At 46.8% G+C, this 24,662-nt stretch overlaps 1 protein-coding gene across 4 annotated transcripts in view; it reads left to right on the plus strand.

The window, feature by feature from the left end:
• Positions 1 to 24,662, plus strand: part of PLA2G6 (phospholipase A2 group VI) — a 317,414-nt gene that overhangs the window by 253,482 nt on the left and 39,270 nt on the right. For all 4 annotated transcript variants that reach the window (XM_069231334.1, XM_069231337.1, XM_069231335.1 and 1 more), the window contains 2 exons: positions 34 to 170; positions 1,011 to 1,165. In XM_069231334.1, the coding sequence (XP_069087435.1) occupies positions 34 to 170; positions 1,011 to 1,165 (292 nt within the window). The remainder of the gene's footprint in view (positions 1 to 33; positions 171 to 1,010; positions 1,166 to 24,662) is intronic.

A 24,662-nucleotide genomic window follows, 5' to 3' on the forward strand; every position in this document is an offset into this window, starting at 1 on the left:
GTATGTCTCTAAGGCTGTCTTTAATCCCTCTAGGGTGATGGTGACAGGGGTGCTGGCAGACCGACATCCTGCTGAGCTGCATTTGTTTCGGAACTACGATCCACCGCAGACTGGGAAGGAGCCACCATACCACAGAGTTGCTACATTCCAGCCCATCACAGCCCCCGAGCGTACGTTAACACCATACAATAATTTTTCCATTAGCCTGCCACCATCCTGAGCATTGATCCAACTCTTTTGCAAGAGTATTAATACAATTAGGTCATCCCTCCTTAACATAGATACAGCCCTATAAAAGAGCGGCAGTACTTGTGTACATCACCACCCTAAGTGTAAGCTAGGCCCTGTAAAAGCACATCGCCAATCCTAGGCCGACCGATGCATATATTCACCAAACTGCAAGAATACCATTACACTTAGGCCTTCACTACTTTAGTGTATAACCCAAGCCCAGTAATAGAGCCATCTTCAACAAAATTGCCACACCTTCAGTCCAGTAACTCACCAACTGTAGTGAAGACCATACTTCCACTCATGAGCTAGCCCATTCAAAATACACGTACACTTTGTCAGCCAGTGTGGTGGTAATCTGTGTGCTGGTAATTATAATGATTGCACACTCCTTCAGTTGTGTTGTACATAGGATATAAATGTTTCTTGTTAGTAAAAGACACAAAACAAGTTTGTTGCTGTGTACACTAGTTTCCCATTCTGCTAAGTTTGCAATACTAATTGACTAAAGACCTATTTTGGAGGGTGAAGGCCTCTGGTCGTGGCCCATTCGATATTACATTACTGGCTACATTTGTGCAAAACCTCTGTATGATTCCTATAAAAGTATGCAGACAGTTCAGACTGAACTTAACTTTCTTACACTGCAGTAAGATCTGTATGTGGACCCGTGCATAGGGATGCTGCAGGTTAGGGCTGAGGTACATTGATAGGGCTGTGTGTGTGTGGGGCCCCATGTTGCGCTCTTACCTCATCCTACCTCTCGTCTCCATTCACAGATCAGCTAGTCTGGCGGGCAGCTCGTTCCAGTGGTGCAGCACCCACCTATTTTCGACCCAATGGTCGCTTCCTTGACGGCGGTCTTTTGGCAAATAACCCCACACTGGATTCCATGGTTGAGATCCACGAGTTCAACAAGGACTTGAGACGCAAGGTGAGAGGGTGGGTACCCTGCCATTTGTCCGGGCTATTGAGTGTATGTGTGTATAAATATCTCTTAAAAAAACAAAGGTCACTGGGACGTTCTAGTTCGGCTCACATTTTAAACGTACCAAACCACAGAAGTTCACCTGTTATAGTTCGAGTTATCTCAAGTAACTAAAACTTGTGTCCTAAGGTAACTATAACTCTCACCCCTGCCATGCACAGTTTTTTCATCAAAAAATGTACTGCAAATATTTCATTGATATTATCAATTATGCTATCAAAAAGGTCCTCAGCGCCGTAATTTGTGGGGTAATTAGCAGTGCGCGGTGAGGGCGCAAGTAAGTTACTTTAGGGCGCGAGTTATAGTTACTTGAGATAACTCTAACTATAACAGGTACATTTCTTTGGTTTGTTATGTTCAAAATGTGAGCCTAACTACAAAGTCCCTGTTTTTTTATGTTAATTTCCATGTTTTTTATAATTCTATGTCCTAAAAGTAACATCCCTCTAACCTTTGTTTTTTTCAGTGAGTTTCTACTTTTTCTTTTTAAACGTAAAGTAATTTTCATTAATAGACATTAATCCAGTCACCACAGCGCACAGCCTTTGGCTGTGCTCCGTGACAGTTGGCCGCAGAGCTCGGCCTGAGGCCAGGCCCTTCAGCCAACCCCTCTACCACCCAACCCTGCGCAGCAGGTGTTCACCACAGGGCCTATATATTTTATAAGGGAGGGGCCACCCCCCATCCCAAGGCTGATCTTGACCCCGTGGACCCCATCCCCTGGGGCTCAGGCCTCATTTTTTTCTTTTTAGGGCGGGGGGCTGGATGGCCCCCCTCCCAAGGGCCAATCCATGCACTGGGGACCCCATCTCCCGGGGCCTGGCCATGTGAGCTGAGTGCCCACCTGGGCACCCATTCACAGTGTTGTGGACCGTGGGGGAATAGAATAAGATTTAAGCCCCGGGGAGGTGGAGGTCTTCGGGCTGTGGGGGAGCTGGGCAGCCCCCTGCATAGATTCACATTAAAGCCCCAGGGAGGTGGTGATCCCCGGGGCTGCTGGTGGGGCAGCGCGACCCCTGCCATAGATTTACATTAAAGCCCCGGCAAGGTGGGGGTCCCCTGGACTGCAGGCGTGGGAGGCACCCCTGGATGAAAATTAACAATGCCCCAGGGACTTGGCCCACCCCAGGGCTTCAGAATTACGAAGCGCGGGAGTTGAAGTAGAGTCCCAACATGGCTGCCAACACTTACTTGTTGAAGTGTGACAGCCAATCAAATCGCAGCACAAGACGGGGAGGGGTCACAAAGCCTTTGCATCCCTATATATATACAAATATGGATTGTCTTCAGTTTCTCTAAAACTAATGGATGGATTTACACCAAATAACAAAAAGGCCTCTTTCTGGACAAAGAGCTACCTTCCTGCCAAATTTGGTGTAATCACATCCAGTAGTGTGGGCGCTATCGCTGTTCAAAATCCCTATTTATAACTATAACTGCCTAGTGGTGACCGCCACTGTCGAGGGTTCATTTTAGTTCCCTTCCTGGGCACTGGAGATAGTTTAGCTTGTGGATGTGTTGCACTTTTACATAGTCCCCTATGTCCTATTTATCATGCTCTTTTTTATTCTATTTAATTATTTATTTCCTTTTAGCACTCCCTGCAGATGTGTGCATTTTAGAGAAATGTTTTAATTTTCACAATCAGTGTCATTCTGAGAAAGTGTCATTATCACTGTATGTGGGTAATGTCAACATCTTCCTTTTGTTTTACGTTGACAAGAACAGACTGTGAACATAGCAGGTATTTGTTATGTAATTGCAGACACAAGTTTGCACACACAATCTGATGTTTAGGTAAATAATTGTGTCAGGATTCCTGCACAAACAATAACATGTGCCTTGTAAAAACACCTCACAAAACCAAGGTCGTTAGAGGGGGTTCCACCAGGATACAACATCTAGGCTCCACACTACTTTACAGCAAATCTAAGCCTTGTATCTCTACAATTCCTGATCTGTAGACTAAGGGGTAGATCTCATCCCAAGGTAACTGGGTTGGGGGAATTTCTCATGGATACTGTACTGGCAGATTAGGATTATCATGCCCAGCTCTCACTTTAGGGTAGGTTTTAGGCCTCATTACTAGGAATTGCATATTTCATGTTATTGCAATATGTTGGGGGTTTCCATGTTTACCACTTTTATCCTCACAAATCTGCTTCATTGTCATACTCACTGCCGTACATGCATTTTATCCTAAATTGCAGTCTTTTCAATAAATAGAGAACTGCCCTCCATCTCCTTCATTACGTGTGTGTGTGTAGGCTACCAGAAATCACCTTTACTACTTAGGGTCTGGGTGATGTACTGCTAGAGAGCGAGGCTTGGGCAGACAGATTTTAACTGGCATAGGAGTCACTCAGTCACCTACGAACAAAAGGGTTGCTGCTCCTAATCCAGCAGCCCCGCTGAGAGGCGAGTCATTCACGACATGGAACCACCAATGATGGTGTTTAGGCCCTAATTTACAAATTGCCCTGAGTATCTCTGTCTCACATACAGCAGGTACCCTAAAAACAATTTTACAGAGACATCCATGGTCTTAGGGACAAAGCTCCTCAGTTAAACGGGGAGAACTAAATTGTAGGTTGTTTAGGCTTGAACTTTAAAAAGGATTTCTCCCCATTTGGTGTTCCACTCTCCGTTACCTATTATTAAACATGGCTAATGCCATAAATATTCCATAGAAATGCAGACAAGCTTTAACACAGTATCTCCTAGCCCATGGCTTAACAGATGAGGGTGGGGAAGTAACATTTGTTGTAGAAGCAAATGGAGCTTACCAAACAAGAGCATTTCTCTCTTGGCTCACCTTTCTTGAAACAAATGCAAATACACATGCCTTTCACACATACAGAGTAGCAAATGTTTTGCAGCAGTACCAAGCTTATCAACACCTAGAAATACCACTTTCTTATCAAGATAACCTGAACTGGTTTAATGGCGCCCTACCACATTTAACACAGCTCGTGAGATTGGGTCCTCTAAGTGATGACAAATCAACTTGGCCTATGTCTGCCACATACACACCATATCCTGGCATACAGGCTATGCAAGTGGCTGATGCATGCAGTAGCAATTTACAGACGATTAGTACAGTTTGCTTTGCGAACTTTAAACACCGTCCTAGCAAGGGCTGCACCAGTTGTTCAACAATTGGCCGTTACAGGCATTAATCCACAAACAGTCCACTCAATCATGGTTTAAGCACCCATGGAACAGTAGAAGATTCCGTTCTGGATAGCACAAAAAACAAATCAGCTGGAAGCAGTGTTTCCCCATACGGGACCCCAAGACAAACATAGAATTTTCACAGTCTAAGACTGCGCCACTTGGGGTACAGACTTTGCTGCAGTTTACACTACCACACATTGTACTTCGACAGTTGCTAATTTACCAGAAGTGTTAAACTAAATTCAAAATGAACATGGGACTGCCCCAGCCCTAGGCTTGGGGATGAAAACTGATGCGCAACTTTGACACAGTCGCCTCAATTTTTCTCAGTATCATTAAAGGGGAAGCAGCTGCATTGGCAATCCACCAGCAGCTCCGGGAGGTTCTTCAACAGGAACGCAAGCGATCAAATATTATTTCTGAAACCTATACAAGTATAGGACAGGATAGTCTGAGGGCCAGACCAACAAAGCCACAAATACAGAGTACCACCCCTAAGGAAGTAATAAACAAGCACATGAGGGTTCTAAAAAAAATGCTGGGACAAACAAAAACAAGATAAAGACAAAAGAAGTCAGAGAGCAGATTATCCTCTCCGGAGACCTCTGAAAGGAGATACAATCTCCGAAATAGAGAGACATTAAAAACACCTGATAGATACCAATATACCGATACACATCCCTCTCATTCCTTTCAGGACACGCTGGATAAACGGAGTGAGAGAGTGGGTCGGTCAGAGCAATGCACTGACTACATGAAGATGAAGAAGGACTCACAGCAATCCACAGATAAGGAGGACAAATCTCCTCAACAAAAGCCACAATTTAAAAAGAAAAAGGAAGCAGCTATATCTGATAAACATGCCAGCAACATTGAGAATGTTTGTTTCTGATGAACAATACGTGCTAGAAAGTGCGGCAGAGGTCACAATATGTCACCAGAATCTGATAGATCATCTGGATGCGACAGCAAATAACGGACAGCCGCATCTCCCCAGCCAACAGGGTTTATGAGAGAATTATCCAAATGAAAGGAGACATAGAATGCACTGTAGAAGCAATTTTCTGGGAAGAACTTAATTGTGATATCCTTTTGGCAGAAAAAGACTGGCCACCTGAATTTGTTTGCAAGCTCCCACATGGAGAAGATGTCATTTTGCCTTCTTTCTCAGCTCTTGTTCTTGACACTGTAAAAGAATCCTATGGTGTTGACTGGGCTTTAGCGCAGGCACCCACTTTATACTGCAACCATGTAGGGTGGGATACAGCCCCCCTCCGATGTAATACCTATTAGGATCACACCTCAGACTCAACCTCAATATGCCGTTAAACATGAGGCTAAGGCCCCAGTGAGAGAAATTCTTACACAACGCGAGTACCAGGGAGTAATTGAGCCCTGGGTCTCTGCAATGAATAACCCGTTATTTCCCATTGCAAAACCAGACCATTCATATAGAATAGTCTTAGATTATAGATACTTAAACAAGTAAACATGCACTTATTAACACTATAGTGCCCAAGAAATACAAAAGAACCTTTTTTTTTTCAGCCAAAACGTAGACCATGAAAGTCATGACCTAAGTGCATTCTCATATGGCTCACAAAAATGCTTTTGTCGTCTACCATAGGGCTATAAGATCAACCCGGGGTTGTTTTCAGCCCGAGTGACATCAATATTACAATATTACATGATATTGATCCAGCGGTGTTGTCCTATGTGGATGACACTTATCTCACAGGTGACGACCTCGACATCCTTCTTGCCATGGTCGATAAGATCGTCTTAGGTCTTGCAGCTCCTGGGTAGAAATGTAATTTCAAGAAAACAAAGATAGTCTTTCTCAGTGTCCTGTTTTGGGGATATGAGCTATCAGATGACGGCCTGGCCGCACTTTCTGGAGAGAAACCACCAAATACGATTAAGAAACTACAGTCACTACTTGGTTTCTTTAACTTTGGCAGAACATATATTCTAGATTATGCTATCCGCATAAAACCACTCTATGATTTAATATGTCCAGATTTGTCAAGTAGACATTGAACAGTTGAACACACACACATCCTTAGAGGTTTACAGCAAGATATGCTAGAAGCAAAACACTTAACACACCCGTGACAATAAAATAAATGTTGCCATCAGAATAATTGCTGGTGCCATCGTGTTTACCTATGTCACCTTCAAAGAGGGTGACATATTACCCATAGCATACAAATCTCAAATGCAGAACAACGTTTTGCACCCACAGAAAAAATCTGACTGGTGTACAGATGGCTGTCATTCAGGAAAGGCCACTTGGCCAAGGAAACGCATTATTGTCGCTACCCCGGTGCCAGCCTTCGAGGCGGTCAATAAAGCGAGCATTCGTAGTACTAAAGCACTACATCCACACTGGATTCAATGGGCAATCTCCCTGACTGCCACTGATGTTGATTACATGTTTGACCCAATACCACAAACACAAGAATTTCTCAAATATGAACAGAAGTACCCCGCACCTAATAACACCTTGCCACTTGATCAATACCAAACTTTCATATACACTGATGGTTCAGCACAGCCAGCTGTAGGCACTAAACATCAATACTCAGCTGCTTGCGCACCGGTGAGCTTTGTGATGACGGTGTTTTCCCCCTCAGAATACCTACACGCAGATCCCAAGGGACTGCACAGCACAACTGGCAGAGCTCAAGGCTCTTATCCTGGCACTGGAACATATGGATCCTGAACAGCGCACACTAATAGTGTATAGTTCGTATTACTGTGCCCAGCCCTACAATGATTATCTTAATCACTGGTGTGTAAATGGGTTCAGAGACTCCAAAGGGAACACCATTAAACACAGAACTCTGTGGGAGATGTCTAGCTGATCTTAAGGATAGACTACCGGAGGCTCATGTGGTACAGACATTGGGCCATCAACATGTAGGAGTACATGTTGTAAGAAACACTTTGGTGGATGAAGCTGCCAAATCTGTAGTTGCTATGGCTTCTGTTGCTGCAGTAACTCATTCTCACATGAAGTTAGACAATGAGGCACCTAGTTGCAGTGAAAGCCTTGGCTGACAGCTGACAGCCAGACTTTGCCAAAAGCATTCCTAAAAAATATCCCTAGCAGTGCACAAAATGTTGCTTTTGTAACCTTTCTAGGGGTGTGAGATTGTGTGATTCCCAACCGAGACCAGAGATTAGATCTCATCAAAGCATCATATGAGGGTGTCGCTTCTGCTCATGCAGGAGTGGCGGCCACTATTTCTCTCTTTTACAGAAATGCTTTTGGTGGCCAGGTCTATACAAACAGACCAAGTAATATGCCCTTTGTTGTGACATTTGCCAACAAATAAAGGGCTCAAATGTCAAATGCCCACCGCAGACATCCCTCTTAGTGTCCAAAAGGCCACTACAGTGTGTGTACCTGGGCCATTGCGGTCCCTTACAACCTGATGGTGCATACAAACAGTCCTTAGTTGCTGTAGACTCTTGTTCTAGATTCCTGTGGATATGGCCACAATGGTCAGTGGACGATTGAACTGTTATTAAAGATTTACTGGTCTTTATCGGTACATGTGTGGTTGCATCATTCCACTCGGACCAAGGTCCTGCCTTTGCCTCTAGGGCATTCAGGGACACCATGGGAACGATGGGTGTTGATCTCCATTACTCCTCACCGTATTATCCACAGGGTAAATAGTGTTGTGGAGAGGTGAAACCAAGTCCTAAAACAATCCCTAACAGCGAGAGTATTAGGTTCAGGCCATAGTTCATCACCTCTATGGGTTCCAGTGAGCACTGAACAATCTGCCAAGACGGTCCTTGGGAGAGCGTGCTATATATGAGAACCTTGTTTAGGATCCATCTGTATGTCCCCGATCGTGATGGTCCTGGCATGCAGGTGGCAGACACACTGTTTGACATAAATGAAAGTGTCACTGTTTTACAGGAACTACAACAATTTTGAGATGACAGTTCATCTGCTTGTGCTGCCACAGTGGGAATAAGGGATTCTCCAGCAACATCTACAGGCTGGATTCCCAGAGTTGGGGATCTGGTTTGTGAAAATAATTGCTGTGAAGAAAGGATTCAGTCTGTCTTACAAAGAACCAGTTCCAGATCTGGGAATATACGGTACCAGAACTCTCATCCTACCACCACTGCCTGGTTCAAGAGGGAATAGGTTTGTCTCCATTGACAACATCAAATTGCACCATTTGGCCCATTCTGCACAGTGGGCCCAGAGGTCCCTTGGGTAGTACCTGTTCCCCTCTCACTACACAACAGGACATACCTCTACAAGCACTAAACGTGTCTGCAACTACATGTACAAGCAACAATGTTAAAATTGCCTCCTCGAGCATGGAGAGGGACGAAAATTGGCTTTTGCTGATTCCTGTTACATCTTCTTCGTCAATAACTGTCAAAGATATGGAACTATCCCACTCCCATTCAACGCAGACGGGTAGAATCTTCTACTATGAACCTTCACAAGAAGTGGGTCCATCCACTAGTGGTACATCTGCTCCTGTGTTTGCACAGACTACTTCTGGTTATTTCATTGATAATGATGACTTTTATTTAACTTCATCTAATTATGAGACATAAATTGTTTCAAGTATACAGCAGATATATCTTAAAATGACTATTTAATTTATCCATGGTTTTATCTGTGGATATTACTGATATTGTTTTCCTTTCTATTGTGGATTGAGTTTGTCAGTGTTTTCTTTATTTTGATAAATGTACATTATCGTCCTGAACACGCAGCTATTGAGCCATTGGATGAGATTTTAACTCCAGACCTTTCCTCCCATAAATTTAGAAGAGGCTTGTTCTTTGTGAACCTTTTCAGCAATTACGATTCCAGATGCGATCGTGTGGGATAAAGTTCCCTTCGCTATATATGGTCCTACTAAGGCCATTCAGATTTCATATGTGTTTAAAATATCATTGACTGATGTAATTATACCTTGTGTTGTTTCCGATGGCTGGGATGTTAGGACAGCTGATTCTATGCTTGCTGAACTAGAATACCACACTGTTTTTCAAAGGGAAGATGTGTATTTGAACACCGCAAATTGTGGGAAATGTACTGGTATCATCATTGGGGATATTACTTTCTGCACCGAGCTAGTAAACACGGATTAGTTTACAATTGTACACAATGGGAACGTTATTCAACTCCACCTATGGGAATTTCATGTATAGATACGTTTTGCATATTTCACTGGGCATGACACTAGTAAAGCTGAGTAATATTATTTCAAATTACCACCATCCAAAATGCGAAATATACTGGTACCCAACACCAAATTAATCTATTCAGATTTCTTTGTTTCTGGGCTCGCTGTTGAAGGCTATGATTTTTGGGGGAAAAATCATGGTATGGAGGCTTTATTTAGAGCATGTCTTATCCCCTTAGAAATTATATTTTTGAATGAAACTGTCTAGCAAACAAGGTTAGCAAAAATAAAAGAAATGAACACGCTCAATATCCCCACACCAACGAAATTTGATATTTGGCAAACATTCCTAAATGTCACTGAAGAAGTATTGAATGCTTTGGTTCAGAATGGTACCTTTAATTCCTCACTTTCCAGTCCTGACGGATGGCTATTGTGGCCAAAGGACACAAATAGTTGCCAGGCATGTTTTGGTAATTCCTCAGGGGGTTTCAGGACTAGCTGGCCAGACCCTTGCTTTGTCTCAGGGTCAACACTTGGGTACTATCACTACATATAATGTGAGCAAACTATGCCAACAAGGGTTACACTCTTCCACCTTAGCCGTATTGAAGGAACATCTTAGTCACCTGTCAAAGGAAGTAGACTTACAAGATTTCTTGTTAGGTCCAAGGAAGCCATGCTGTAAACAATTCCTTTATGCCATTTATAATGAAATCTGGAAGCTTTCGCAAATGGAAGCCGCTGCAAATTTAAGGCAGATAGATAAGGAAAACATGAAAAAGGCTTTTGCTGTTGTCAATGATAGCAGTAACACTTTGCCCAACAGAAATTATATCCTAAATAATATTATCTCTTCTGCAACTGATGTCATTCAGAATGTCATGTCCATTTTACAACATGGGGAAAGTCAGCCGTGTTCTATTATGCAGCTAGGTTGAACACTGCAGGTTCTGAAAAATTACCACTTGCTTTAGAATCACATTAACAGTAGCAATCTATTTGCTGCTTTTAATTTGTCTAGAAAACAACAGAAAATGGCTAAGAAGGAAGCTACTTACACAACGCTTAATATCAAAAAGCTAGAAAAGCTGCCTTTCAAGGTGGCAGAAATACCATCAGTGGTATGGTTAGTACATGGAGTTATAAATTTGCTTATATCCACTTTTCATTTCACAAAATGTTTGAAATATCTTGCTGGAGACATTTATGAGTGGTTATGAGACTGTTACATACACGAAGAGTGGGAGTTGCCTTCCAATTTCAGGTGTCTGAATGACGAAATGGAGGTATTTCTTAGTGGAAACGAATGTGAGACTACTGTTAGTCATTCAGTGATCTGTAAGCAAGTGTCCTTGCACGGCCTTTACAACGCCGAGGTCGCCAACTTGGCATGCTAGCTGAAGGGTACTTCTGTCCCTTTGAATCATCAAGTATTTCATATACTTTGGAATGAAAGTTATGTGGTTCTGAACGAACAAAGCTGCTGCGACATGAAGCCTGGCATTGTCTACGCAATTTTGGTTTCTCAAATAGTAACTTGTTGTGGCCATGTTCTATTCCCCCCGCACACACACGGGCGATAAGAGTAGCAGAAATGTGGCCACACCTTGCTACATCTAATGTGAATTTTGAAAAGCTTGACAGACTAAAGACGCTTTTATTCCAAAAACAAGTAGTTCTGACATCAGCCAAGGAGATGTATAATCTCCAGATAGCAAGAACATTGGCTGAGACACAATCCCTATTAAATACTAATTTCCCCAAGCACTTTGGAGAATTGGTTGCCAGAACATTCAACGCATCTGACACTACGGACGTTCTTCACTTTCTTAAAGCTGTTGGTTCTGGATTTGTCAGCAGCTTCCAGACCATGATTGGAAAGATACTATCAGCGATACATTTGCTCTTTTTGAGTGTTTTTGGTGGATTTCCATTAACTTTGGCGTTAATTGGTGGAATTCTGTTGCTGCTATTTTTGATACGCAGTGGCTGTCCCATCTCAGCAAAGTGTTGGAGCTACCACCAGCCCAGCTGTGTTGTGAACGCATGATGCAATACTTCGGTGCACCCTTGCTGGACGAGCTAGAGCGCGATTGGTTGTTGTCATTCTGACCAGTCTTATGATATGTGCAGCTGTATTCCATTGCATCCGGTGCTTCTTTCAATGCATACCTACTTTGTCTCTTGCCATACAGCCCATGCCTCCTGTGGACAATGAACTGTTAATGTTCTTGAGGAGGGTTCATTCACGGTCGTAACGCTTGAGACTGAGGTTGATTTGTGAGGCAAATTTTGAGCCACGACTTGTGAACTTTATGGCTCCAACACCATTTACCACAATGGATAATGCCACCTATGCAGGTTCCTGTGCGTTTGAGACTTCTGCACACTTCTGCTCTGTGGATCCTTCTGCCAACCTGCTGTTTACTCTGACGCCTGCCGAAGTGGAGTCCTTTTTGGTCTCTGTCTCTTTTGATGACATCGAAGACCTCCTGCATGATCACATTTATTGTTGAATTTTGACCATTGGTGTTTCTTAACATACAAATTGTGACACCAAATTGCCTTTTTTAGTCCAGCCTGTCTCTTGACCAGCTTTGCTTGTCACTTTTGACATTATATATCTCTCATGAATGTTTTAAATTGTTTTAATATATGTTTTTAAACATGCTTTTGATTTAGGTTAGAGCATTTTGGTCTCGGGCTCTTGCACCCTCGCTTGGCATGGTTGCTATCACCCTTGTTTTGCCTGGGAAAAGGTGATAGCTAAGCCTTTAGCTTGCAGACCTGTTGCCCTTTTTACCTATTCCCCCCTGACCTATTTATCATGCTCTGTTTTATTCTATTTAATTATTTCTTTCTTTTTAGCACTGCTTGCAGATGGGTGCATTTTAAAGAAATGTTTTCATTTTCCTAATCACTGTCATTCTGCAAAAGCCTCATTATCAGTGATGTACGTGGGTAATGTTATCATGCTTTTTTGTTTTAAGTAGACAAGATCAAAATGCAAACATGTCAGGTATTTGTTATGTAATTGCTGATACAGGTTTGCGCACACAATCAGATGTTTAGGTACATATTTGCGTCAGGATTCCTGCAAAACAATAACTTGCCTTCTAAAAACACCTCACAACAGCAAGGTCATTAGAGGGGTTCCACCAGGATACACCATCTAGATCCACGCTGCCTTGCAGCATATCTCAGCCTTTTATCTCTATAGTTCCTGATCCGAAGACTAAGGGACCGATCTCATACCAAGGCAATGGGATTGAGGGCATTTCTTATGGACACTGCAATGGCAGATTAGTTTTATCAATCCAAGCTCTCGCTTTAGGGTAGGATTTAGGCCTCATTACTAGGAATTGCATATATCATGTTATTGCAATAGGTTTGGGGTTTTCATATTTACCACTTTTATCCTCGCCATTCTGCTTCTGTTATTTCTCATTGACATGCTCATTGCTGCAAATACATTTTATCGTAGGTTGCAGTCTTTTCGATAAATATATTGAGAACTGTCCTGCATCTTCTTCATTGCCTGTGTGTATGTGTAAGAGACTTATTTCTAATGAGAGAAAAAGGGTAGGATTTGTTACACCATAACTTCCCTGAGAGGTCTCCAGAGTCCATGCGCTAGGCAGCCACAAATCACCTTTGCTATTTAGGGTTTGTGTGAGGTACTGCTTGCTGCAAGGCAAGAGTCACTCATGACACCACTAAGTAACATGAATTTATTATTTGTAGGACTATTTAAAACTGGTTTCATCAAAAGTATGTGGGCCAATTGCTCCATTTAAACCCTCACAACATAAAAAATGGCCATTCATGTTGTGCCATAAAAGTGTGCTGTAATCCTGCTAACCAGGCCCCAGCACCAGTGTTCTTTCCCAAAATCTCTACCTTTGTTTCCACAATTGGCACACAGTTAAGTCCTTGTAAAAGGTACCCATGGTACCAAGGGCCCGGTGGCCAGGGAAGGTCCCCAAGGGCTGCAGCATGTATTGTCATCCTGGGGGAACCCCTCACCAAGCACATGCACAATACCTGTGCAGCTTGTGTGTGCTGGTGGGGAGAAAAAGGCAAAGGCGACATGGCACTCCTCTCAGGGTGCCATGCCCACACACTACTGCCTGTGGCATAGGTAAGTCACCCCTCTAGCAGGCCCTAAGGCAGGGTGCACTATACCACAGGTGAGGGCATAGCTGCATGAGCAATATGCCCCTACAGTGTCTAAGTCCATTCTTAGACATTGTAAGTGGAGTGTAGCCACTTTGAGTATAAGGTCTGGGAGTTTGTCATTACAAACTCCACAGCTCCATAATGGCTTCACTGAATACTGGGAAGTTTGGTACCAAACTTCTCAGCATAATAAACCCACACTGATGCCAGTGTGGGATTTATTGAAAAATGCACCCAGAGGGCATCTTAGGGATTCCCCCTTTATGTTGACCAAATTGCCAGTGCAGGACTGACCAGTCTGTGCCAGCCTGCCACTTTCAGATGAGTTTCTGACAAATGGGGTGAGATCCTTTGTGCTCTCTGTGACCAGAAACAAAGCCTGCCTGAGTGGAGGTGCTTCACACCTCCCCCCTGCGGAACTGTAACACCTGGTTGTGAGCCTCAAAGGCTCAAGCCTCGGGTTACAGTGCCCCAGGCCACTCCAGCTAGTACAGTTGCCCTCCCCCGCACCGGACAAAGTCCCACTTTTGGCAGCAAGTCTGGCAGGAAAATTTGGGAAAGTGGGAGGAGTGACCACCCCAGCTATGACCACCCCTAAGGTGTCCAGAGCCAAGGTGATCCCCTCCCTTCAGAATCCTTCATCTTAGTAGGGTTAGGGTTGTGTCCTCCTCCCCAAAGGGAGTGGACACAAGAAGGGTGTAGCCACCCTCAGGGACAGTAGCCATTGGCTACTGCTGTCTGACCCCTGAAACACCCCTAAATCCAGGATTTAAGGGCCTCCCTGAACCCAGCTCACCAGATTCCTGGTGACCTGACAAGAAAGAAGGACTGCTAAGCTGAACCCCCAGCAGAGAAGAAGGAACACGCAAACTGACTTGGCCCCAGCCCTACCGGCCTGTCTCCTGCTTCAAAAAACCTGCAACAACAAAGCGACACATCCTGCGGGACCAGCGACCTCTGCCAAGCTCCAGAGGACTGCTCTGCACCCCAAAGGACCAAGAACTCCCATGGACAGCGGCCCTGTCCAAGAAGAAACTACAACCAAGGGACTCCAGAGCCTCCCAGGTTCCATGAGTCCTGACCACCCTGCAACCGACACCGTTGGACGGTGACCAGGTGGCCCAACCAGCTAGACAGAGTCCCCAGGCGATTGTGAGCAACTGCTCACCCTGGGTTGACCTCTCCACCCTTCCACAACAACGCCTGCAGAGGGGATCCCGGGGACTCCCCTAACCGTGAAAGCTCCGGACGAAGATATCTTACGCCTAAAAGACCACTGCACCTGCAACCCCCAGGCCTTTGGAGAACCCGACCTCTGGTGCAGCTACATTCAGCAGGCGGCCCTACTCCCTGTCCAGCCTGTGGTTTACCCAAGTCGACCCCCTGGACCTCGCCTGCAGCATCTAAGTGACCCCCAGGGTCCACTCATAGACCAGCATTGGAAACACGATGCCTTGTTTGCACCCTGCACCCAGCTGCCCCAGTGCCAGTGAGGGTGTGGGTTTGGTGCCTACTTGTGGCCCCCACAGGGCTCCACTAAACCCCCCAGGTCTGCCCTCCGAAGTCGCGGGTACTTACCTGCAGGCAGGCCTGATTCCGAGTGCCCCCAGTCTCCATAAGAGCCCATGTTAAATTTACCTCAAATTTGACCTACGTACCCGGCCAGCCCCGTGTTGCTGGTCTTGAATGTTTGGGGTTAACTTGAACCCCAACCTGTGGATATCCTAACCCCCGGAGAGAGGAACTGTAAGTCAAGTACTTACCTGTAAATCGATCTAACTTTTTTCCCCCCCCAGAAACTGTTTCTGAAAATTGCACTGTCAACTTTTAAAACAGATAATTGCCAATATTTCAAAAACTGTATAACTTATCGATTTCAAACAAAGTACTATTGATATATGTGTGAAATTAGCTGCATCTTGAATCTTGTGGTTCTAGAAATAAAGAAAATATATTTTTGCTATATAAAAATCATTGGTCTGGAGTTGTCATTGAGTGTGTGCTTCTTCTGTTGCCTGTGTGTGTACAACAAATGCTTTGCACTACCCTCTGATAAGCCTAACTGCTTGACCACACTACCACAAAAGAGAGCATTAGTATTATCTACTTGAGCCTCTGTTAAGCCTCTGGGGAACCGCTGGACTCTGTGCACACTATGGCACGCATTATGACATTGGCAGTCAGGTGACCGCCACGCCGGTGTTGGCGGTAGCACTGTCGCCAGGCTGGCGGTACTGACCGCCAAATAATGACCATGGCGGTGATCCCTCCCATATACAGCCAATTAACCACCCCAGCCGCCAGTGTGGTACAACCATTGACCACGGCGGTAGCCACCCTCAGGCAGGAGGAAGACAAGGATCCGCCCACCACATTAAGACATAGCAGACCAGACTGATTTCATATAAAAGGAGACACTCGCCTCCAGGGACGCAGAGGACTCCGCTACCACCATGGAACCAGAACTGGAAGTCATCCCGATGCTGTACCATACGATGGCCGTCCAGGAGCACCAATGACGACGAAGATGATGACGGTGAGTACAGCCGCCTAGCGCACAAGGGAGGGAGGGGAGACAGAGACACACATGCACAACACACACCATACATACACACACACACCACACCCAGAACAATCTGCAGAGTAAATCGACAGCAACAGAACCCAGGAGCAAAGGACACATACCTCTGGTCCAACCACTGTTATCATGTTAGATAACGAGCTCAAATGTAAATAAATAAATATTTAAATATTTACAGGCAGGGCCGTTGCCCATTCCAAAGTTGCAAATGGACACTGGGCAACATCCAAGGCCCAATTTGACTCCTGATAACCTGGCCACTCCACTGGGCAGGGGCATCATGGAGATGGCAGGCAGGCAGCTCAGGGGCTGGGGTGGGGTGGGGGGTTGGCAGGGGTTTTTTCTTGGGGGGGGGGGGGGGGCGTGTCCTTGCCCTTCTGAGTAGGGGCGGAGGAATGGACGGGGGCCAAAGTGACACTCTTGTTCCCCTTAGTGGCGGGGGGTGAACAGGTGTGGAATGAGAGGTGGAGGGACAGGGCTTGGGGAGGGGACTTTCCTCTTACAGGCAGGACAGGGGGGTTAGGGAAGAGGTAAAGGTGGGAAAGGAAAAGCTTCTTAGGACCAGCGGGGTGGGGTGTGGGAGGAGGAATGGGAGTGGAGGTCGAGGAAGTGGTTGTAGGAGGAGATGTGCCGGACTTGGGTGAAGGTGCATGGACGTGGCGTGTGTGAGGTAGATGGCTGTTGGGTGTCAGAGTGGGAGCGTTTATGTGTCTTTGGAGGGGGAGACAGGGTGGGGAAGGACAAACAGGACGTGTGGATGTATGTTGTGATAGTGTCTGCAAGTGAGGTTGGTGTGCTGCACAAGGTGGTAATGGTAGTGATAGCGCATGTGGTGTGTGGGGTGCATGTCTGCGGGTCTGCTGTTGTGGTGACAGTGGGCAAACCTGTACAGGTGGCAGGATCTGGGACTGTTGATGCAGTGTATGCAGGTGTAAATGCTGATGTGACTGTGAGGGAGTAGGTGGGGAGACAGTGGAGGCAGTGGCTGTTGTTGTATGTGCATCTGTGTGTTGGCTGTGTGTGTGCTTGTGGAGTGAAGTGTGGTGCCTGTGTTTGTCTGTGCGAGTCCTGTCTGTTGTTTTGGGTGCATGCTTGTCAGAATATGTGCGTGGGATGAGTTGGGGGAGAGGAGACAGGGACTAGGAAAAGGTAGTTGGAGGAGTGACTGAAGAAACAGGGACACTGGCTGCTGTCAGAGAAGAGGCCAGAGCCTTAAACGATCTCTGTAGGGCCGCCAAGCCTCTGTGAATGCCCTCCAGGAAGGCACTGAATTGCTGCATCTTGGATGCTAGCCCCTGGATGGTATTCACTATGGTTGACTGTCCTACAAAGATGGATCTCAGTAGGTCAATAGCCTCCTCTCTGAGGGCAGCAGGACTGACTGGGGCAGGGCCTGAGGTGCCTGGGGCAAAGCAGACACCCACCCTCCTGGGTGAGCGGGCACAGGCAACTGGGTGGGAGGGCTACTTGGAAGGCGGTGCGGGTACAGGGGTGGTGGAAGATTTTGTAGCTGGGGTGGTCCCAGAGTGGTCCGCCACAACCAGGGAACTTCCATCAGAGGAGGAATCAGAGTCGGCAGTATCAGCTCCAGTCTCCCCCATGGTGCTCCCCTCGCCCTCCAACCCACTGGTCCCCTCGGCATAGGTGGACTCTGCCTCCTGGGTCCCGTGCGGCTGCAGCTCCCTCACTCGCTGGTGCCTCCGCTCCTTCGCCAGAAGATGCTAGTGCACACATGGGCAGAATGACAGAAGGAGAGAGGGTGGGGAGAATAAAAGGGGAGCACAGGGTCATTCACAGCAACAACAGCACAGATGGCAGACACATCACAATCACTCCCTGGGGCTTACATTGTGCAGTATGGACCACAGTGACAAACCATTGCCTAGGAACTACAGCAAAAAGCAACCCAAACACTACCATCTGCACACCTACTGGGACCAACTACCCCCTGTCTGCCATGGTATGCTAGCTACCTAGCAGTACCAAAAATGCATACCACCTTACATAGCTAAGCAGGACCATGCAGGAGTGGCTAAACCGGCATATTGAGGCATCCACTGATTAGAACCTTGCACTCCAATCCCATGCCAGGCAACAAAAACAAAATACCACACACTCTGTATTCACCCCTTTGTGGCTACTGTGCTGTCTTAAGTGCCCATCCAACTCAGGATTGGCCACCCCCAGTATGCGGGCCATTAGAGGGGTCAGGCTCCGATGGGCACCCCTCCCTCATTGGGAGGCCGTCCCCAGCTGGGCCTCCGCAGTCTTCCGAGCCCAAAGTCTTAGGCCCTCCCACCGTTTCCTGCATTGGGTGCTCCGCCAGCTATGGGCCCCCAAGTTCCGCACGTCTTTGGCGATGGCACGCCACAACCCCTTCTTCTCATTGGCACTGACCTGCAGAGAAAACACAGACAGAAGGACACCATGAACCAGACAATCCAGTTTGTCACATAAATGGCTTACATACTGCATTTGCCCCTCATCAAGCACACACATGACCTGTTCCTCTGCATTCACATTGCTTGCAGCCATACCCCCCCAAAATACAACACTGCTATCACACACAGACATCTACATGCAGCCATGCCTCATGCAACGTACCCCTGATGTACTCACATGTTGGTCTGGAGGCCCATACAACTGCCCATACAGGGGTAGGACCCCATCTACGAGCTTCTCCAACTCCTCTGACGTGAAGGCTGGGGCCCTTTCCCCTGTGTCACGGGCCATGGCAGGTTCCAGACACAGGTCACAGCAGCACACGCAGTGGAGATGTATCACCGTGGAAAGTCAGGAATCAAGTGAAGTTGTAGAAAGAAAATGGCGGTCACGTCTGCAGCAGTGAACACCGCCACCGCAGGCGTTGATCATCATTGGTTCTTGTACTCCATAGAGCCCCATGTTAACTAATGAGGAAGAGGTCACTTCCACCTGTCCCTGCATACATGACAGGCGGTTGCCATTTCCTACTGCTGGTACTCCTGTTTTGAAATTATATGTGCGTCATTGGAGTCGACTGTACACACCTAGACAGATCTGATGTCCAACATACATACATACATGCTCTGTGTACTATGATGTTGTGTGTCCAGAGGTCCTGTAGTCACACCCATTTTACTTTTGGCTCACTTAGATACCAACCACTGTGGAGGAATAGGAGAAGAAGGCAAGCACCCTTGTAAAGACCCCTTGTGGACTTGGTTATACTGGAGGACCGGCACATCATACTCACCTATCGTCTGGACAGGGCCACAATCACAGAGCTGTGTGCACAACTGGAGCCTGATCTGGTACCTGCTATCTGTAGCACCACATAAATTCCACCTCTTGTGCAGGTAGTGTCAGTGCTCCATTTCCTGGCAACTGGTTCTTTCCAGGTGACTGTGGGCTTGGCTGCAGGAATGTCACAGCCAATGTTCTCGATTGTGCTTGGAAGGGTTTTGGCTGCCTTGCTCAAACAAATGAGCAGCTACATCGCATTCCCCCAGGTTGGTGATTTGGCCACTGTGAAGGTTGGATTCTACACTATGGGACGCATACCACATGTGATTGGGGCCATTGACGGGACCCATAATGCCTATATAAATTAGCAGGTGTACAGGAATAGGAAGAGTTTCCACTCTCCTAATGTCCAGATGGTGTGCCTTGCTGACCAGTACATCTCCCACCTCTCTGCGAAGTATCCTGGATCCGTGCATGATGCCTATGTCTTGAGGAATAGCAGCGTCCCACAGGTGATGGCATGACTACAGAGGCACAGAGTATGGCTCATAGGCGAGCTTGAGTCCCCACCCAGTGTATGTCTACTTGAGTCATACTCCATGCCATTGCGCATGGCTAATGTGTGTCCCTCACTTCTTCCAGGTGACTCCCGCTACCCAAACTTGTCCTGGCTGTTGACCCCTGTTAGGAATCCGAGAACAGGGGCTGAAAATCGGTACAATGATGCACATGGGTGTACCAGGAGGATTGTGGAACACACTTTCGGTCTCCTGAAAGCCAGGTTCAGGTGCCTGCATTTGACAGGTGGATCCCTATGCTACTCCCCTGAGGTCTGCCAGATTGAGGTGGTCCGCTGCATGCTGCACAATTTGGCCCTCAGACGCCATATGCCCTATCTGCAGGAGGTGAGGGGTGACAATGCACCTGGGGCAGCAGGGGACAGTGAGGAGAAGGATGTGGACAACAGGACACATACCATTCAGCAGTACTTCCAATGACACTCAGGTAAGACTGTTGACCTATGCATGTCTCCATTTTAGTAAAGTGGTGTGTGGCTGTTGTGTTGTGCCAGTCACTAACTTTGCATCCAATTGACTGTCACCTGTGCCTTCCCTTATTGCAGATGTTGGTGTGGTCACAACAGTGTACTGATGTGATGTCTACAGACTGCTTCAACACATTTGTTGGACGTATTAACACATTACAGGACATTTGCACAAGATAATGCAGTTCAATACAGTTCAGTATATTGCATATTTCTTATTGATAAAGCACTGTTACTCTAGTTGTATTCAAGGGTGTTTATGTGACTTTTAAAAAAACAATGGAAAGTGCAATAGAGTGGGATGATGGGTGGGAAAAGTCCAGTGTAGTGGCCCAGTCTGTTTGTAACTCAGGGTCAGTGTCCATGGGACCATAGGTAGAGGAGCAGTGGCAGTCCAAAGTGAACAAGGTGAATCAGTGGAAAACAAGGGGGAAATTCTGGAGGGGCTAATTTCCTGGCGGTGTTCTTGGTCTTGGCAACTGTCTCTGGTGTCTGTCTGGATCGCAGGGAACATTTAAAGTGTGGTTCACCTTCTGCATGGGAGGGGTGCTGGTGGCCTCTGAGTCCTGTGGCAGGGCCTCCTGTCCACTAGCTGCAGCAGTTGTGGAGTGCTGGTCAGTACACTGGCTGGTGGAAGGGGCCCGCTGGTTTGTTGTGTACTCACGCATGATGTTCGCCATGTTACTCAGCACCCCTGCAATTGAGGCCGTGGTGGTATTCAAGGCCTGCAATTGTTGCATGACCTTCTGGTGGTGTTCCCCCTGCAGCCGCTGGTTCTTATGCATGATATTGATCACCTGACCTATCCTGTCCTGGGATTGTTGGTATGCCCCCAGGACATTTGTAAGTGCCTCCTGGGCAGTCGGTTCCCTGGGCCTGGCCTCCCCTGGCGCACAGCTGTCCTCAAACTGTCCCTGGTCCCCTGTGCCTGTGTCCCCTGAAAGTTGTGCCCACTCTCACTTACACCAGGACCTTCATCGTCTTGCCTGTGTGCTGTCGACTCTGGTCCCTGTACAGGGGGGACACTACTGATTGACGAATCCTGGGGACAGAGGTTGGGGACCGATGGTTGGCTGCTCTGGTGTTTGAGTCTGTGGATGGGGGGTCCTGTGGTGGACTGGCTGTGGGATGTGGTAGCCAACTGACCTGTGGTCCCAGATGGGCCAGGGAGTTTATCCAGTTCAAGTCCTCCAGAGTTGCTGTCATCACTGAGGACATCTTCTGGTGGTGGACTGGGTTGCCGTGGCACCTTCTTGTTGCTGACATTGGCTGGTGCACCTTTGTGGATGTAAGTGATTTGTTAGGGTGTCTGTCACATATTCCACATTTCTACCTTTCCCAATGAAATTGGTGTTGTCCTCCCATCTTTGGTAGTGTATGGTGATGGATTGTGGGATTGGTAGTTTTACATGCTGTCCATGCATTGCTGGTGGGTGTGCATGCTGAGCTGGGAGGGATGTGCTCAGTGGGTATGGCATGCAGAGTGAGACATTTAGTTGTGGTCATTGGGGTGGTGTACTGTGTGGGATGGAGTGGGGTGAAGGGAGTCAGGGTGAGGGTGACATGGCATGCAGGTATGGGTGGTGGTAGGTTGGTAATGGTGACTCCCTAGTGTCCAGTCCTCCGGCTACTTCAGTAAGGCCCTCAGGATGCAGTATTGCCCAGTTTTTCTCCTCCCATGCTGTCAACTGTGGGGGAGGAGGCGGGGGTCCACCGTCATTCCTCCTGATGGCGAGCTGGTACCTTGCAGCAATGGAACGCACCTTCCCCCATAGGTCGTTGCACCTCTTCCTTAAGTCGACCCTTGTGCGTGGGTTTGTTCCCACGCTGTTCACCCTGTCCATGATCCTTCACCATAGCTTCATCTTCCTGGCAATGGAGATCTGCTGTACCTGTGCTCCAAACAGCTGTGGCTCTATCCTGACTATTTCCTCCACCATCACCCACAACTCCTCATCAGTGAAATGGGGGTGCCTTTGTGGGTACATGGGTGTTGTGTGATGTGTGTGTTGTGCAGAGGGTGTTGAGGGATTTGATGGGGTTTGTGGTGCGTGGTGCATGACAGATGAATGGGTAGTTGTGGTGTGTGTGTGCAGTTACCTCCGGGATTGGCCTGGCAAGGTGTAGAAGTCTTCGTGTGTTTGCAAAGGATTGTGGATGATGTGGGGGGGTGTTTTATAGCGCTGTTGGTTGGTGTGTGGGGTGTGTGTATTTGTGTCAGGTGTGGGTTTTTGGACTGTCCAATGTTGTCTTGTTTTGTTTTTGGGTGGCCAGTTTTGCTGCGGCGGTGTGCACCGACAATAGTTTACCACCGTTGAATGTCCGCTGTGGTGATCCGTGGGTCATTATTTGGAGGGCGTTTTTTTGCTGGCGTAATGGTATGGGTGCTAGTTCCGACAGTTTATTGCGTTCGTTGGGTGTGGCGGATTTGTGGTTGTGGCTGGTTTCTGTCGGTTTTGTGTGTGTATGTCATAATCTGGCAGACGGCTGTTTGCCTCCGCGCCGATATGTTGGCAGCCGTCCATGGCGGTATTCAGAATTTACTGTCAATATCATATTGAGGTCCTATATCTCATTTTGATATAGTATATACAGAGCCAGCTTCCTACAGTGAGGAATCATTTTTTCTGATATTATGCCTGAAACATCTAAAAAAAAAAAGAAAAGGACTCTTTAGACCCTGTAATACTTGTGGGACAGAATGACTTCACTCAGAGGACCCCTCAGCATAATATGAAGGACTGTAAGATCTGTTGCGCCTTTTCAACAAAAAACTAAAAAGACTGTGAGGGCAGGCTTCTTCTGTGACCAGGAGTCTACACAGGGGTCTAGAAAGGCCTCCAAAAAAACTCTTCAGGAGTCTGTCAACAAAAAAAAAGGAGAAAAAAGGAGAAATCTCCTCAGAGCCCAGTAGATCTGAGCCTTATACTCCTTCTACAAAACCTGCAATTCATTCCTCAAGATCTGCATCTGAACCTTTGACGGAAAAACTTTAAAAAATCTTATTGCCGCGTTTGTCATCAATGACACCATCGCCACTGCCGAAGATGGTCACTACAATAACATCGGAGACAATGCCTTCCTGTTTTGCATTGCGTCCATTCTGCCAATGAAGATCTCCTCGACAAAACTACAGTTGATGCCGCAGAGACTACCATTGATGGCCCAGCAGCCGACAACCCTGTCCACAACCTCGACGACCCCATTGACGATGGCCTCGTCCACAAAGGCTCTGCCACCATTGAAAGCCATGAAGGGCTTGTCACAGTCGACAACCATAAATATTTCAAAGCCTTTCCTCCGTCCATAGCACACCTCTGCCAGCAAGGTGTCTCCACTTCTCCTCCAAGCCCACCTTTTAGATTTAGAAGACTCAGTGGATGAGGGACCATTTGAAACAGCACACAGCCCTTCGGTGCTGAGGGTGAAGTGCCAAGACTTGGATGAGGAGGAAGACCAATATTATGAGGAGTATTACCAAGCGCCCACGTATTCTGACAGAGCCAGAAATCAGGATGAGCACTATCAGCAACATGACCTCTCTCATTACCAATAGGATGCCATACAAGTGCCTTTCTCATTATTGCAGGACCTGCAGGGCATGTTAAGAGACCACCAAAGAAGGTTTCATGAACCTGCTAGACCATCTTCATCTGAGCCACTTGCTGCTCCACTTCTGCCTTCATTGCCTAAAACTCCATAACCTATTCCACCACCAGTGACTCCTAGGAGGACCATGGCATCCCAACACTGCGGCTCCTCCAAGAGAGGCTCCTTCTTCGTCAGATGATGATCAGGAGGAAGGAGAGATTCCTGATGATCGCTCACACCAAGAATGGAATGATTACCTAATCCCTACACCATTTCCAATGGCCCACCAACCAGTGGATTTCACTCCCAATGATATAAGAAGATTCCACAACCTTATGGAGAGGGTTGCAAAGAGATTTTAACTCCCAGTGACCGTCAAACTGTCAGACTGTTTCTTATACGACTTCAAGGAGCCAAAAAGAAAATGTGTGCATGCTATTCCTGTAGTGTGCTACATCTGGCAGGAAG

This window comes from Pleurodeles waltl, chromosome 4_2 (assembly GCF_031143425.1).
Source record: "Pleurodeles waltl isolate 20211129_DDA chromosome 4_2, aPleWal1.hap1.20221129, whole genome shotgun sequence".
Lineage (NCBI taxonomy): Eukaryota > Metazoa > Chordata > Amphibia > Caudata > Salamandridae > Pleurodeles > Pleurodeles waltl.